Source organism: Hydra vulgaris, chromosome 08, assembly GCF_038396675.1.
Source record: "Hydra vulgaris chromosome 08, alternate assembly HydraT2T_AEP".
Classification (NCBI taxonomy): domain Eukaryota; kingdom Metazoa; phylum Cnidaria; class Hydrozoa; order Anthoathecata; family Hydridae; genus Hydra; species Hydra vulgaris.
In genome coordinates, this window is record NC_088927.1 from 16,442,002 (window position 1) to 16,458,688 (window position 16,687).

At 27.7% G+C, this 16,687-nt stretch overlaps 1 protein-coding gene across 1 annotated transcript in view; it reads left to right on the forward strand.

Annotated features, from left to right (window-relative positions):
• Positions 1–669: 669 nt before the first annotated feature.
• LOC100213476 (transmembrane protein 184A) overlaps positions 670–16,687 on the forward strand; it is a 34,947-nt gene continuing 18,929 nt past the window's right edge. The window contains exons 1-3 of the mRNA XM_065803185.1: positions 670–829; positions 12,241–12,403; positions 14,978–15,068. Of these exons, the coding sequence (XP_065659257.1) occupies positions 728–829; positions 12,241–12,403; positions 14,978–15,068 (356 nt within the window). The 5' untranslated portion in view covers positions 670–727. The remainder of the gene's footprint in view (positions 830–12,240; positions 12,404–14,977; positions 15,069–16,687) is intronic.

A 16,687-nucleotide genomic window follows, 5' to 3' on the forward strand; every position in this document is an offset into this window, starting at 1 on the left:
ACAGAAGGCTTGATGTGCGACAAAAACCAAAAAATAAAAGTTGTCACTATATTAATGACTTATTTTTATACTGTAAACTAAACAACATGAGTTAGTTATTTCATGTTTTTTTTGCTCAAATAATATACAATTAAACTCGTTTGAAAAAGCTGTATTGATAAAACATAATTACAAAAATTTCACCTGAAAATAAAAACATTTTCAGGTGAAATTTTTTTTTTAACTAAGCTACTTAGTTTAATTTTTTTTTGCTTTTAAATAAATCTTATATTGTTACAATAGGAACTAATTTTTAGTCGCATTAAGTTCATTTCATTTTAAAGCAATTTGTATATTGAATAATACGCAAATTAAGTTTTATACATATTTTCAGTTAGTATGTATTTAAATTTGAAGATTAAATAATATGTAGCTCTTCTTTTAAGATAATTATGTTTTCTTGGCCAAACATGGTCAAGGTTATGTATGACTTTAAATTGTGTATGGGTTCGATTAGTTGCGGATTTTTGCTGACAAGATTGTTTTTTATCTTAGAAGTTTATAGTTATGCATTAATTTTACAATAATAATTGTTTTGTTTTTTGTTTCCAAATGTGTGCATTGCTATATCTAATCATTGTTTTTTTTTTTTTTTAAATTTAATTTACTCTTATTCTTTTTCGTTTTAGATGTGCAATAGTAATTAGTAATTTTACAGTTATGATATGCTTAGAATCACAAGGACAAAATGATTACAAATGAAACGCAAATATTATTTTTCCAGACACCTGGTTCTCTTATTTTGTCAGGCTTGTTTTCTTGGATTTCAATTATTATTTCATGTCACCAGGTAAATTTTTCAAAATGTAAAGTTCAACTATTGTTATATAGGTATTATCTTACTGTTGTTATTTATTTATTAGGTATTTATTTATCAAAATTATATATTCTGATCAAGTATCAGGCTTTGCATAGTTTATTTTATGTTATTCAAAAATTAATTTATAAAAAATTTAAATCTTAAAAAATTTATATCTTAAATGTGGGTCATTGATTAAAAAATAGAGTTAATCAGTAATAATATTTCCAGTCAACTGTTGCAGGCTCTGTCAGGGTTTTTACCATTTATTCTCTGACTGATTTTGATATAGAAACTAGAAATTGATTGATAATGGTCTAACTTTCGATTTAAAATATAAAAAAAAGTTCTAAAACTTTACTGTATTTGCTTTGGTTAATCTTGTTTTGGTTATTTGGTTTTTATGTTATTTTTTAATGAAAAATTAATAAATAAGATTTTACATATATTGACTGACTAAAAATAGGTTTAGTGAAGTTTGCATCCACTAATTTATTTAGGGACAAGCACATTAAAATTTACAAACATAAACTAATGGTTTTTGTAGTAGCAAATTATTCTTATGAAATTAACAAATTAAAAGTGGTATACATTAGGGGTTACAATCCTGGAGGTTTTTTCCAATCTTGTAATTTCCTGATTGAAAATTATTGATCCCTGGATTCTAAACAGATATAATATCTACATAATATCAGGGCCTTCGAGAGGGAGGGGTAAAGGGGTCAAATTAATCCAGGCGCCAAGCTTGAAGGGGTGTCGGACAGTCCATTGCTGTTTGTTTTTTAACAATAAATAGAAAACATTTTAATGACTGAAAATGTGAAATCTGCTTAGTTTTTGTATATGCTTTTTTCTGAAACTTAAGGAATAAAAATGCACATGTAAAAAATAATTTAAGCTTTAAGTTATTATTATAATTAATTATTATAATTAATTATAAACTATTATTATAATTAATTATAAACTAATTTTTTACGAAAAATTAGGGTTTAGTTGTAGTTGAATTAGACAGAACCGGGCGTATTCTGTAAACCCATGAACAGTTAGCCATGCTAGCTCGTGCTCGATTGCACAATAGAAGATGCGCCGCAGTAATTATAATGGAAGCTGACCACTGACTCATTGAAGCAGTTTTTTAGAAAAATAAGCCGCCTTGCCTCTACCAGGACCCAACCAGTCATCAAATATTTGAATATTTGCATCTTTCCTGCACTCAATATGTGTAATTTACTGCAGTTAATATGTGTGGTTTGTGGCCTCAATCAATTCCTCCGAATCTGAGCTAAATAAATTTCAAAATGACTCATCAGAGTCAGAAGGAGGAACTTTATCTAACAGTGAGTAGTGTGATGGTTAACCTGACTTGGTATTAAATAATGTTAACCCCTCTTTGCGGCCAGTTGTTTTGAGTCAAAAAGATAGAGGTGTAATTATTTTAAAAGGACCCCCAGCACTTTAACAGTATTTGAAAGCAGGTAATTGTCCCTTCTATGTTGGAACGGAGAAATCAATGGAGTAAACTCATAGATGGTGTGAAGCAGCATTAATCCTGGCGATTGCACCTAAAGTTCTACATGGATTAAAAGAAGCATACATTCATCTTACCAGCTCCACTGGTAGGCATTTCCATTTCTGTGCATGATTTTTTATTTTTCTGTAATTTATCAATTAAAAGCTGTGACTAAAAGCAATATGCATACTATGATTTTTATTCATACTAGATTTTCTTAAAGAACATTTATAACAAAAATATTTTTATCATATTTTAGGCTACCTGAATAAAGTAAATATGTATGTATTTTTTTGTGTAATAATATTGCTACAGTTTGAAAATATACATTAATTTTCAAAACGCTCTATTGTAGCTAGAAATACTTGATGACTGCCATTTCTCATTGAAAGTATATAAAATATGAGTTGTAAAAGTATAACATTTCACTTGAAATACTCACAAGCAATTTATTTTCTTAAAAATATCTACATGAAGTTGACAAATTTGTAACTTCTGTGCGTGACAATTATGAATTGCATTTAAACAATTGGTGTGACTCTATGATACATAATGCAACCCTGTAACTTTCTGGAAATCTTTACTGATGCCTAAAATATCATTAAAAAATATATATATCACTGAAATTTATACTTTCCAAGGAATTAAAGTTTATTTATCTAGTAACTAAAATGTGTTTTTCTGTTCTGTGCGTGATTCCGCTTCAAACTTAATTTACTCTTTGTTAACATTACTAATGTATACCATTTTTTGTTTACAAAATATTTATATAGGTTAGAATTAAATGAGAGTAAATTCAAGAAGGCTAGTTTTATTATTATGAAAATAATAGACAAAACATATACGAGTTTCTGTGCGTGATTTTTTGGAAATGCTCTGGTATATATTCAGAGCTCTAGAAGTAAATAAATTCTGAGACAGCTAAGTGGAGGACAACTCTTCGTGGAATTTTAGATGTGACTTATTCTTGACTTCGGTAACTTATTATTATTATTAAGTTCTCTCAAATATTATTATTAAGTTATTATTATAATAATTATTATTATTAAGTTCTCTCAAATATTATTATTAAGTTATTATTATAATAATTATTATTATTAAGTTCTCTCAAATATTATTAAGTTCTCTCGATATCAATTTCAATGATTTATATAAATATATTTTTATACCTACATATTTACATAATTAATTTAATAATTTAATTATAATTACTATATACAACTATGTTTGCAGGTGAAATGACACACGTGACTAGGGAAGAAAATGGAAACTTTCAGGTTGGTATGGAGCTTATTGGCTGCCACAACCCCATCATTGCATCCATCTTGAAAAAAGACACCATTAACAAGATGGCTCTAGAATGAGTGCCCTTACTTCTCATTATCACCTCATAATGATTTCATCAGAAATCTAGGTGGTGTCAACCAAAGTGCAGATGTTGAACAAATCCAGGATGGTATCTACTTCACGATCATAGTTAATGGTACCCCCAATATATCTCACACTGAGTAGTAACATTTTTTATTTGTTTTCTCCTCTATGAAAAAGAAAAACTAATTGCTGGCAAATCAAAGAACAATTCTTGTGTGTTAAAGCTTTCGAGATGAAGAAGTTTATATTGCTAAGCTTATCACTGATGTGATTTGAGTCGATAATGATAATGAATCTAGTATGTCAGGCGCTTATAAGGGAGCTAAAGCCTTAATAAGCTAAATTTATTCTGAAGCTCTATGCATTCCTGTTAATGCTTACAGTCTGAATTCAGCTGGTGTGCTCGCAGTTGAGTCAGCCATTAAGATCGAAGTATTCTTTGAAAATGTTGAATCTTGTTACATATTTTTTGTGCAAGTTTTACAGCAATGGGAGAGTGGCTCAAGCTTGGCAGATAAAGCATATCTTATTACATTTCCAATGTGCTTTGAGACTTTGTCTAAGAGTAGGAGGGTTATTATTTATCAATATAGGAATGCCAACAATATTGCAATGTTTTTTTTGCAGTAAATAAATGAGTTTTATTGTCTAACAAAAATTGTGGATTTTTAGTCCAGAATTTAAATATATAAGCCACTGCAAGCTTTGGGCTGTTACAGAAGAGAGATCGGCTGCTTGTTCTAAGCAATTAACAAGTGAAGATTTTTAGTCAAGACAAGAGTATAAAGTTGAATCGTCAGCAAATGGCGCCGCTTTAGATTTCATGAAGTTCTTTATTATCATGAATTCTTTATTATATCATGAAGATTGTTATTGTAGATAAGAAGCAATACACGGGCAAAGATAAAGCCTTGTGGTACTCTTAAAGTTACTTGAAATAAAGAAGCGGGTAGACCTTCAAGAATAACTTTATATAAAGAAACAGAATGAAGACAAATCGTACTAATCTGGAAAACGCTTTTTTAAGACTATGATGTAAATCTATTCTGGAGCACAAACTGTAGAAGTGTTTAATTGAGTATTAACTTTAGCATTGTAAGCCAGAGTGATTTGAATTTTTAACAATGGGTTAATCTGTTTAACTGTTAGGAAGAGTGTGGCCATTATATTCAAGAGTCATATAAGAGCAAAATTTCTTTGCAAATAACTCTGCTTTATTCTGGGGAGAAGTAAAAAGATCAGACCCATGAATTAGAGATTAAATGTTAGACTTACTTTAGTTAATGACACTGTTGAAAGCTAACCAAAAATCTCTAGAACCTAACATCTGAGATAAGATACAAGGTTTAGTAAATTGAGAATAACAGAGCTTAACATCAGACAGGACTTTTTTACATTGGCTTTTTGCAATAATAAAAAGACTTTTGTTCATAAGAGAAATGTTCTTGTAAAAAGATAAAAAAAATGATTGTTTAATAAAGCAACTGCTTGAGATGGTGAAAAATGTGAAGTAGAATGAGTCTTGACTTAAAATTGAAGAGAAGTAATAAAGGCTTCCAAACTTCTATTTCAGAAGGAATAAAAGCTTCCACTTACACAGATGCACTTTATGCATACATATTGTGAATACAAACATATATGTTTGCTATTTATTTAGATGCTGGCATACACTATCCTTTCATTATTGTTTAAACTTAAGTATTTATATGGTGTATTTGTCGAAAGAGTAGATGATCTGATGTATGTGTGGTATGACTCTAACAAGACAAGAAAAGGAGGCATAATCCTAAACAGATTAGAAAAATGTTTTGTTAAAATAGATTAAAGTAATTTAGGTATCAGTATGTAGAGAGGTAGCAGCTTTAGTAGAAAATGGTAGTGGTAGAAGTAACAAAACTTGAAGAGAGTGCCTTGCATATTGCATGAATGAGATTTAATTAAGGAAAGAAAATAGTCTAGATTGTTTATGTTAGAGAAACAGCATAAAAGAGGAAGGCTAAAGCCTGATTATAATGATGATGACGATGATGATAATGATCATGATCAGTGGCGGCCGGTGAAAATACACTTTGGTGGGGCCAGAAAATATTATAGAACAATAACGCAACGACTTGCTGTCAGCGTAATTGATGCATTGGTGTTTGTTAGGACGCTAGCGTTTTTTGATTAGTTGAGAGAGCAAAGGGCTAGCATACTTTCAAAAGTATTAAGTGACATTGAATCTTTTAAACCTACGTAAAAATCAGCAAAAACTGCTCTAATAGTTTTATTACTTTAAAAAGAGTTAAGACATAAGTGTCTTAACTCTTTCTAAAGTAATAAAACACCCTTCAGCATCAGCTGTAGACACAGGCTTGACCAAAACAATCTCTATCAATTTTGATACCTTAGAAAATGTTTCAATCAGGTTATATTCATGCATAATTGGGATAGGGCATTAATTGTGCCGATATCACTAAAAACAGCATTTTCAACAAAACGGTTAATTCCAACATCAACTTAACTTCACTTAGTAATGGTTAGTTATGTTAATATTTTATATATGATTCTGAGGGAAATGTTGTATATTAAAATTGAAATTTTTTGGCTCCAAAATTAGATCCAAAAGATTCTCATTAATATGGCTGAGCCACTATTTTTTCCCTGTAAAATAAAAAAAACAAGCGTTATAAATTTTTTTAAAAATAAAACATATGCCTGAAAATGTAGTTAACTAACAAAAGTTATAAAATATACACGATTGTTGATTATAAAAATTTAAAATCAATTTTCTAAACTGTTCAATTTCCCTAGAATTTCTAAACTTATAATTTTATTCTTTTTACCATTACTATTTCTGTTATAATTATTGAATAAAATGACTTGCCCTAGAAAATCTAGTTTCTGAAAATTAATATAAATTAATTTTTTTTTTACCTAACTGTATCTCTTTAAATGTTTATGTCAAACCAACATTTATACCAGTAATTTCTGTTACATTATTTTAAATATCATGTATTTGCCATGTTCCTATTCCTATTAATTTATACTCCTAATAACTACATGGTAAATTTTATATCTACATATCTAGGTGAAGAAACCAATATTAACACAGTTAATATTTTTATATTAACACTGTTAATATTGTAATATTAACACTGTAAATATTCACAGTAAAATTGCAATATTAACAAATGTATGATGTTTACAACATTATTTTTACAAATAAATTTGAAAAAGGTTTTCTAATATTACTGTACCTTAGTGAGTCAACAAAACTTCTGACTTTTTGCAGCAGTAAATTCTTCACTCTTTAAAATCGAGAATTAAAAATGGTGGATGAAATTTTACAGCTTAGTGATGTTTTTAAACGTTTTTTCTTCTTGGGCCAGTTCAATGAGGCCCTGCAGTGCATTTTTTCGTCCCACCTGAAAGCACGATAAATACTGCGCGCGCATTAAAAATTATATTACCACAACCAAATTAAATAGGGCCAGTAGAAATCGGCCCAGCCGTTATTGGTAATAAATTAAAACAACGCTACAATACTTTAAATAAATTGCAAATAAATATATTACTTAAAAAATAAAATAATTTAAAATTAGAACTAAACTAGAACTATTTATTTTTATAAAACCTGTCTGCAAATAGTTTAGGCTAACAGTTGCATATTTATATATATATATATATAAATATATATTTACATTAAAAAATACTTTATTTTAAATAAATCTAGGTGGGGCCTATGGCCCCTATTAACGAGCCGCCACTGGTCATGATAATGATGGTGATGGTAATAATGATTATGATGATCATAATAATGTTTATATATGCATATATATAAAAAATATAATATGAATTTTGAATTAAAAAAATATATAATTTATGATGTATAAATATTTATGCTGCCTTGGTCACAAACCCGGCCCCTGCTATATTTTATCAAACCCGGCCCGGGTCAAATATCAACCCTGGTCACCCACTATCATTGATACTTGGCAGTCAGAAAAGTTCAGAAAATTCAGTTTTTAGCACTTTGTTAAGCTTTTTTGAAGATTTTGTTGATTCATTTTTTGTTTATTGGTTTTGAAAAAAAAAAAAATTTTTAAATGTCAGTTTTGATTAATGTTTCTCAATCCAGAGAATTAATAGTAAAGCAATGTTTCCCAATCGAGTAGAGAGTAAATAGAAAATACAATGTGCTGCATCAGAAATAAATAATTGCTGTATTCACGAAACTTTAAATTTTGTAATTTCTTGGTTTGAAATAAAGGCGCTGTTTTCAATTTTTTACCTGGGCACCATTGACACTCTCAAAGGCCCTATTTAATATTAGCTAGAATTAAAAAAATGCATTTTGATCAAAGTTATATTTATTAAATGAAGGTAATTTACATTGCTTGAAAGAAAGCATGTTAACTTAACATATTAATTAAGGTTAAAAAAATAATGTTAGGAATAAAGAAATATATGTTTTATGTATTTTGAAATGTTAAGTGTTTTGATATCTTCACTTCAAACAAGGCTGCAAGCAACCACTATTAGAGTTGGAAGTTACTGGAAGAGAAAAGATGAAGATTGTAGAGCAAGATAACGATTGACAGACGACTTAAAGGATTGCAAATTATATGAATTAGGAAAGCAAGATAAAGGAAGTGAATTCCAAAGAGCTAATGTTTAAGGGAAAAAGCTAGGCAAATAAGAATTTTTGGAGCACTTATGAACAGTCACATTAGAACAGTGCTCATTATAGTATTTATAGAAAAGAGAAAGAGAAGCAACATTATGACGATGTGACAATGTTTGAATGTAGGCTGCAAGAGCAGGTCTAATTATGTTTACAATGCGTTTTTGCACCTTGTCTGGAAGAGAAATCATTATCATTGGAAGATGCGCCCCAGATATGGCAACAGTATTCCATACAAGGACGGGTAAAGAATAGAATCCAGAGTAAGAAAGTGTCAAGCACAATAAAGAGATGCAACCTTAGCAGATGCTAATTTTGCAATCAATTTGATATATGGTTTCTAAGGAAGATCGAAAGTAAGAGTTAATCCTAGAAGACAAAGGGTAGATAACTTATCAAGTACATTACCATTCATAAATATAGGAAGATCTAGATTATAGCAATAACGATTAGCTGAAAAAATTGAGTTTTATCAGAGTTAAAGTTCACCAGCCACTGAGAGCCCTATGCTGTAGCAGAAGTAAGATGCTTTTCAAGCTTAAATGCCGCCTCTAAGCAATCAGAGAGTGTTGGCTTCTTATCAAGACAAAATTAAATGGTGGTATCATCAGCAAACAATGCCACCTTAGATGTGAGAATTTCAGGAAGATTGTTAATGTAAATTAAATAGAGTATAGGGCCGAGGATAAAGCCTTGAGGAACCCCTGAAGTTATAGGATATGAAGAAGAGTGCTGTCCATCAAGAACAACTTTTATACTATGATTGGTAAGGAAGGATTCAATAATCTTAAAGATGTTACCATATACACCATAAGAAGGAAACTTATTGAAAAGACCAGCATGCCAAACTTTATCAAAGACTTTTGAAATGTTGATAGAGATTCTAGATGAGACATTAATTGTTTGTTAATTGAAAGCTCAAAATCCTTGCTCTCTAGAGTTTTTGAAAAAGGGGATAATAAATTTCCAGAAGGATGGAAAACAAAACTCTAATAAGCACTTGTTAAATAGTTCTGAAAGTATAGACGACAGCTCTGGAGTTTTAAAAAAAACTGTCATTAGGGCCCAAAAATTTAAAAATTACTAAGTTTTACTAAAAAAAAGAGAAAAAAAAAGAAAGCTTCTTAAACTTTCAAAAGGTTCCCCTATTTTTGTTGCCTCCCTCCAATATGGGTTTGGGTCCCAAGACACAACACTGCACAGTCCAATATTAAAGATAGTTGTTTTCCAAATTCAGCCTTAATATGTTTTATATAATGTTGTTCTTGATAAGTGGTCAACTAAATAATGTATTTGTTTTGTCTAACTTTGTAATGACTGATAATCATAATGAACTTCAGTTCAACTTGAAGTCTTACATTTTTATGATTTTAGTATTTCATAACACTAGCTTCATGGTCATTATAGCCACAATGTCTTTGTGTAAATTAAAACTATGGTCTTTAAGTGTTTTTTTTTAATAGTTCAATGCTTTTTTTCAGCATTGAATATGTTATTTGCTCTAAACCTAATCTCCAGCACAGAGAATTTGAGATAATGAGTGTCAAATTTTAAATAATTTAACTTGCATAAGTTTTTCAAATGTGTTTATGTGAATAACTTTTTACAAACAACATAAACTGATATTTTATAACAAATTTTTATAATATAAATCTGTAACTTGGAGGTATAGGATATTATCTCCATTTTGTCAATTTTACAGTACATACAACATTATTTCCAGATTATATTGTATACCTCTAAATGGAAGTGTACATAGTGTTATATTCTTTACGGCTACTATTGATATTATGCTGATTTGGAAAACAATGCTATATACCCTAGATAATAGATTTTAATACACAACTTTGGTATTAATATTGTCATTTTGGGGGAAAATGGAGATTATGTCCTATTCCTCTGAGGTACAGAAATATTAACTGTATTAAATGATATAAAGTGTGGGTACTGCAAGTACAGCGAATATGGTAAAAATTTTATTTTTCATTATTCCTGTTGATAATCTCATTTTTAAAAAAGATTGTGTATTGCACTTTTATATTGTATAAAGGTCAAATCATAATATTTCAACCAATTTGAAGAAAACTTTGTGGGTCACTGTCTCTGATTTTCCTGATTTTTACACATTGTTATGTGCATTATGTAGATAGGTTAAATTTGAAATTTCAGACTTCCAAGTACAATGTTTAGAAATTATGGCCTTAGAAATATGAAACAGTGGCCCCCCTCAATTTACAAATGGTCAAAACAGACTACTTTAGAGCTGTATAACTTTTTTCTCACTTTCAACTAATGTCTCATTTTTTCTAGAACTATTTTGTGGATAGTTCTCTCTATAAAAAATTAAGCGGGGCCACTGTGTCATATTTCTAAGGCTATAATTTCTGAACCGTTGTACTTGGAAGTCTGAAATTTCAAATTTAAGCTATTTACCTAATGCTCAAAATAATATGTAGAAATCAGGAAAATCAGAGATAGTGACCAACAGGCCTTTGATTGAAATAAAATAATCTTACCAATATATGACAATCAATGTGTCATCTTATGAAATTTTGTAAGAATTTTTTCTATCAAACCTTTTATATCTTTTTTACAATAAAACTAAAATTTTTTTTCTAAACTGAAAAGTTACTTTCTGTAATTTTATACTAAGTAAAAATTATTTTATTGCTATGCATAATATGTTGCTATTTTTTCATTAATCTTTGTTTTGTTCGAACTTACAGGGAAACTTGGGACTCTTAGTTTTTGGTATTCAGGAGCTCTAAAAATATAAAAAAAGCCTGTGGACAAGCTTATTGGTAAAAGACTCTTAGGTTAAAAGAACAATAAATTTTTGAACCAGGAGTCCTTAGGTGTAACGGTGGCAAGACTCCAGGACTCCGGGCTCAAAAACAATATGTTTCAAGTTATTAAACTTCATGAATTTTTTCTTCATAAAACAGATCATAAGACAATCAACATGTTCAGAGCTTCTGGACACCAGAGACCAGGAAAAAAAAAGTTGTTAAAAAGATCTTGTAATCAGTAATATTTTATGATTTTTAAACTAAAACTGTAACACTTTTAAATTATTTTTCAGAGATTTTTCTACAACTTGGAAGCAATATAAAAAAATATAATATATAACGCAATTATAATAATATAAAAATAAAAAATATAAAACGCATATAAAATATATCAAATATAAAACCATAATCAGTTTTAAAAACTATAGGTTAGTAAAAAACTGAAAAATTAAAAATCCCATTTTTTTCCAAAATAAACTATTTATGTCTATTTTTTATTTTATTTCCTATATATGTCAATTTTTATTTTATTTCATTTGTGTCTCTTTTTTATCAAGAGAAGCACTAAATGTGGTAGGTTAACTCAATTTATTGGAGTGTTAAACAAAAATGTTAAAATCTTGAGTAGTTGTATGATACAAGCTTAAAATATAATAACTCTGCACATAAATACTTTTGTACACAAAGTAGTTGATCAATAACACTTTGAAATTATGTTAATTAATTATGAAATTATGTTAATTAAATTGATTAATAACACTTTGAATTAATCTGGTAAGACTATTTGTAGCTGTTTTTGGTCTAAGCTAACAATATCTTCAAAAATCTACCATAAAAACATTTAAATATATAAATATATAAAAAAGCTTCAAATAGTGTGCAATGGTTCATGGGACTAGTAAAAGAACATAATGGTTGATAAATGTATCCACAAAAAAAACTCTTGATTAGCAACTTTTTAAACTCATTGTTAATGTTCATTTTTAAATTCATTGTTACATTCACATGTAAGATGAAACTATAAAATCTTTTTACAATTAATAATTTTCAACGTTTAATCATTTAGATAGCTCTCCATGCCAAACATTATACAAATCCAGATCAACAGACCTACATTATAAGAATTCTGCTCATTGTACCAATATATTCTCTTGATTCTTGGTTTAGTCTTGTATTCTTTCAGAAGAATTATTACATTTACTTTGATACAATACGAGACTGTTATGAAGGTAAGTTTTATAAAATAACAAAATTATAGAACACAAATAAGCAGAAAGTTATTTATTTTCCTCTGTATTAAATTAAAGTTACGTACCGTATTGTAACGTAAACAAGGTTCATTATGTTACGTGCAAGATGTCCATTATTTTTACCTAACTGAGATGTAACATTGTAATGTAACAATACGTAACACTTTAACATAACATATTACATAACATTTTCATCAAATGAGACGTAATATTGTAACCTATGGTATCTTTTTCATTTTATTTTTTATTCTTTATTATATATATATATATATATATATATATATATATATATATATATATATATATATATATATATATATATATATATATATATATATATATGTATATATATATATATATATGATATAAATATATATATTAAATATGCATATTGATAAAAAGCTATGTGTGAAAGACATTGTGAAAGACAGAAGTCAAGACAGAAGTATAGCTTAAAGAAAGCAGACAGATATTGCACTGGATGTTAGAATGTTCAATTTATACATTTAATCGTTTACAACTGATTATTACATTTGATTAAAAAATATTAAAACATAAAAAAGGTTGACATTTTATATACATTTTTGCTTGTGAAATGGTAAAGATTCATGAAGTATTACGCTTGTATTATTGACATAAAAAAAAAGTGATGTTATGTAACATATAAAATCTTGATTAGACTTAGTTAAAATGTCTCAATATAGATTTTTTTAACGTTACTAGACTTAGTTAAAATGTCTCAATATAGATTTTTTTAACGTTACATTACATCTCAGTTTACAATTTTTAAAAGTTGCACTTTTATAAGTTTAAAAAGAACAATTGAGATGTAACTTTGTAAATTGAAACATTATTTTTTTTTTTGTGACAAATTAGTAACAAAAAAACAAAAAATAGTAGCTATTTAAGACGAATCTATTTTACAATAAAAATAAATGATGATAATTACCAGTTTTAAAAAAAATATTTTTCAGTTATAAATGTATTGACATATGCATTGTTTAATATAAATCATTAATGAGTTATGGTATTTAACCAAATTCTTTTGTTAACAATATTATTTATTAACAATATTGTAAACACAACACATTTGTCAAAACTATTGTAATTAAAAAAGTTTTTTAAAAAACTAACCCATACTTGTGGATTAGTTTAAAAAAATGCTTTTTAAAGGTAAATACAACTGTAAAAGCTTTAAAAGTAATTATGCGGTAGTGGTGTAGTGATAAAGTGCTCGCTTCATAGGCGAGAGGTTCCGAGTTCAATCCCCACCACGTCCCTGGTAGTACCGCGCTCAATTTGTTTCTCCGTGCAGCGACCTTGTTTGTCAAGGTTCATGTTTCGGAGTAATAGAATTGAGAGAGGGTTATAACCACTATTAAGTAGCCTCCTCATCTGTAGTGGCCTTCTTGGCCTTGAGGAGGTGAATAACAAAACAAAACAAAAAGTAATGTAACAAAATCATCAAAAAGTACCTTTAAAAGTTATAGTAACTTATGGTACTTAAGTAATCTAAGCTACTTAAATAATCTAATTACCTGTTTTATAATCAATCGAGGCATAACATAATGTAAAATATTTAAGAATTGAAACATAATTAAATACATCACAAATATAAATTTTTTTATGTTGCATTACATTTTTTTTTTTTTACGTTTCAAAGTGTAACCAATTGAGATGTAACTAAATCTAGATTTGAGACATATCTAAAATATGTCTCAAACATAGATTTAGTTATGTTACGTTACACCTCAATTGATTACACTTTATAAAGTTTAAAAAAAAAAAAAGAGAGATGTAACGTATTGAATTGAGACAAAGCTATTTTACAATTAAAATAAAATAAAAGACGATATTTAGCTATACAGCAATGATAGAGAAACCTTAACTGCATTATCAAGTTTATTTATCTAATATGTAATTAAAAATTAGAGAATGTAACCTTGTTACCAATTGTAACTGATTTAGATGTATGTAACTTTAAAATGTTTTAGGGGTTTATTTTGAGCTTTCTTTATTGCTATTTTTTGACCTTTCACGTTGCTGTTTTTTTACTTATTTTTAAATATTTTTTTACATGTATACTGATAAGATGGAAAACAAAATTAATGTATATTAAAAGAAAATAAATTTGTTATAATGAAAAAATCATATCCTACCTATCAAACCTGAGAAAAACCTTTCACTTGTGTATTAAAACCTTATACCAGTGTATTAAAACCTTACACTTGTGTACTGATACTTAGTTTAAATCAGTTAGAAATATCGTTGCTAATGTACTATTGCTGTAAATGTTTAAATTATTTTGAATGTTTTATTTTGCTAAAAAAAATTGTGCATTAAAAACACTGTTAATAAAAAGTTTTTTGTTTTTGTTCAAACAGATAAGGATTTTAAAGACTTTGTAAAAATTAAAACATTACTTTGCTGCAAGTTAGAAATACTTGGTTAAATTTTCATTTTGTTTATTGTTAAATTCTGTTAATTTTTTTTTTATCTATGTTTACTTATTTGCAGTTGCTTTAACTATTAATTTAATTTTTTTATTTGTAGCATTTGTCATTTACAACTTTCTGTGTTTATGCTATGAGTATCTGGGCGGGGAAATGGCAATTTTATCTGAAATTCGTGGCCGACCATTAAAGTATTTTTTTTTAAACTTGTTTTTGAATTATATATTTCTGAGATTTTTCTATTTTAAAGACAACAGATTAGCAGGGATTGTTCCCGGAGTTAAAAAAAAAATTCAGTTCTTGGAATTTTTTTCTGGGATCCTAGGATTTCAATCATGCATCTTTTAATTTTCCCACCAAAGTTTTTTTTTGTATTATCAGAAGTATCACTTTAATAGTTTTATAGACTTATTAAAAATTAAAACATAACTTTACTACAAGTTAGGAATATTTGGTTAAATTTAGCTGTACTTTAATAAAGTATAGTTAAATTAGTTTATAAAAAATTGTCCTTAAATCTTGAAATTTCAAAGGTTTCTAGTTGTTAGGATCTCAAAAAAAACATACCAAGCACAATGCAAACATTGTCCAAAATTATTTTTATGCAAAGGTCTTTCCAGAGTTGCATTGAAAAGGTGTTTCCATGGTTGCATTGAAAAGGTGTTTCCACAGTTGTATTGAAAAGGTGTTTCCACAGTTGCATTGAAAAGACATTTAAAAAATATCTAAAATATTATTTTAGATCAAAAATGTGTTGATGAATAAATGTTGTGTTGAGTTAAAAATCGCTTCTTGATAAATTTTATTATGAGAACAGTGAGCTTATTTTTGCTACTAATGATGGGTTTTCTATGATAAATTTCATTATAAGAACGGTGAGCTTCTATATATGCAATAGCTAAATAAAATAAAATTTGTTAACTGCTTTCTAATGAAGGCTACATTCTATCATATTCTAAAACAGATGTAATTGATCTTATCTATAAATATAATGGAGAGTTAGTTGAAGAAAATAGAAGATAAAATAGAAAATAGAAGAAAATAATAATAATAAAAAGAATTCAAGTTTAGAATAGATGTTCAAAGCATTGCTGGAGATTTATGAATATAAAAACACTTTCATTTTCTTTTTTATTAAAGTGGTGATTTGAATCATCAGATATAAGTTTATTAATCTTGGATTAGAGAGAATGGTAGTGTTGCACAACTCTACTGCTTGTCTTGAACATGTATCAAAAAAATTAGACATATTTAAAGTCTTTTCACTGATTCAGTTTGCATAACCACTGGTAGCTTTTGTTATAGAAAAATTAGGAATTATTTCTCCCTTTTAGGAAATATTTCTCCTATATTCAGCAGGAAAAAAATATTTCCTAATTTTCATTTTCTAAAATCTAAAACAGTGATGATAGATTTAGCTATTAAAATAACTTGTAGGCATTTTTAAAACGTCTGAAAATTTTGTGACAAGAAAATACAACTAGTTTAGCTGCAATAAATCAACTATGTGTCAAGAGTTCAATTACTTTTGGTATTTTGGCTTTTGGTATTTTCAATTACTTTTTCAATTATTTTTGCATACTTGAGAATTTATTTCATGCGTGTTTAATTCATAACAGTTTCGGTATATGATGTCATCGTAAAAAAATTATTTCCAAGATATTGCTTTCATTTTTTTTTTTTTTTTTAGATGTAAGTATTTTTTCTCCTACAATCAGAAAATCAAATATTTTAAAAATTTTTTACTAAATCACAGAACATATTTTGTGATATTTAAAATAAATTTTATTAAAAATAAAGTAATATGTTT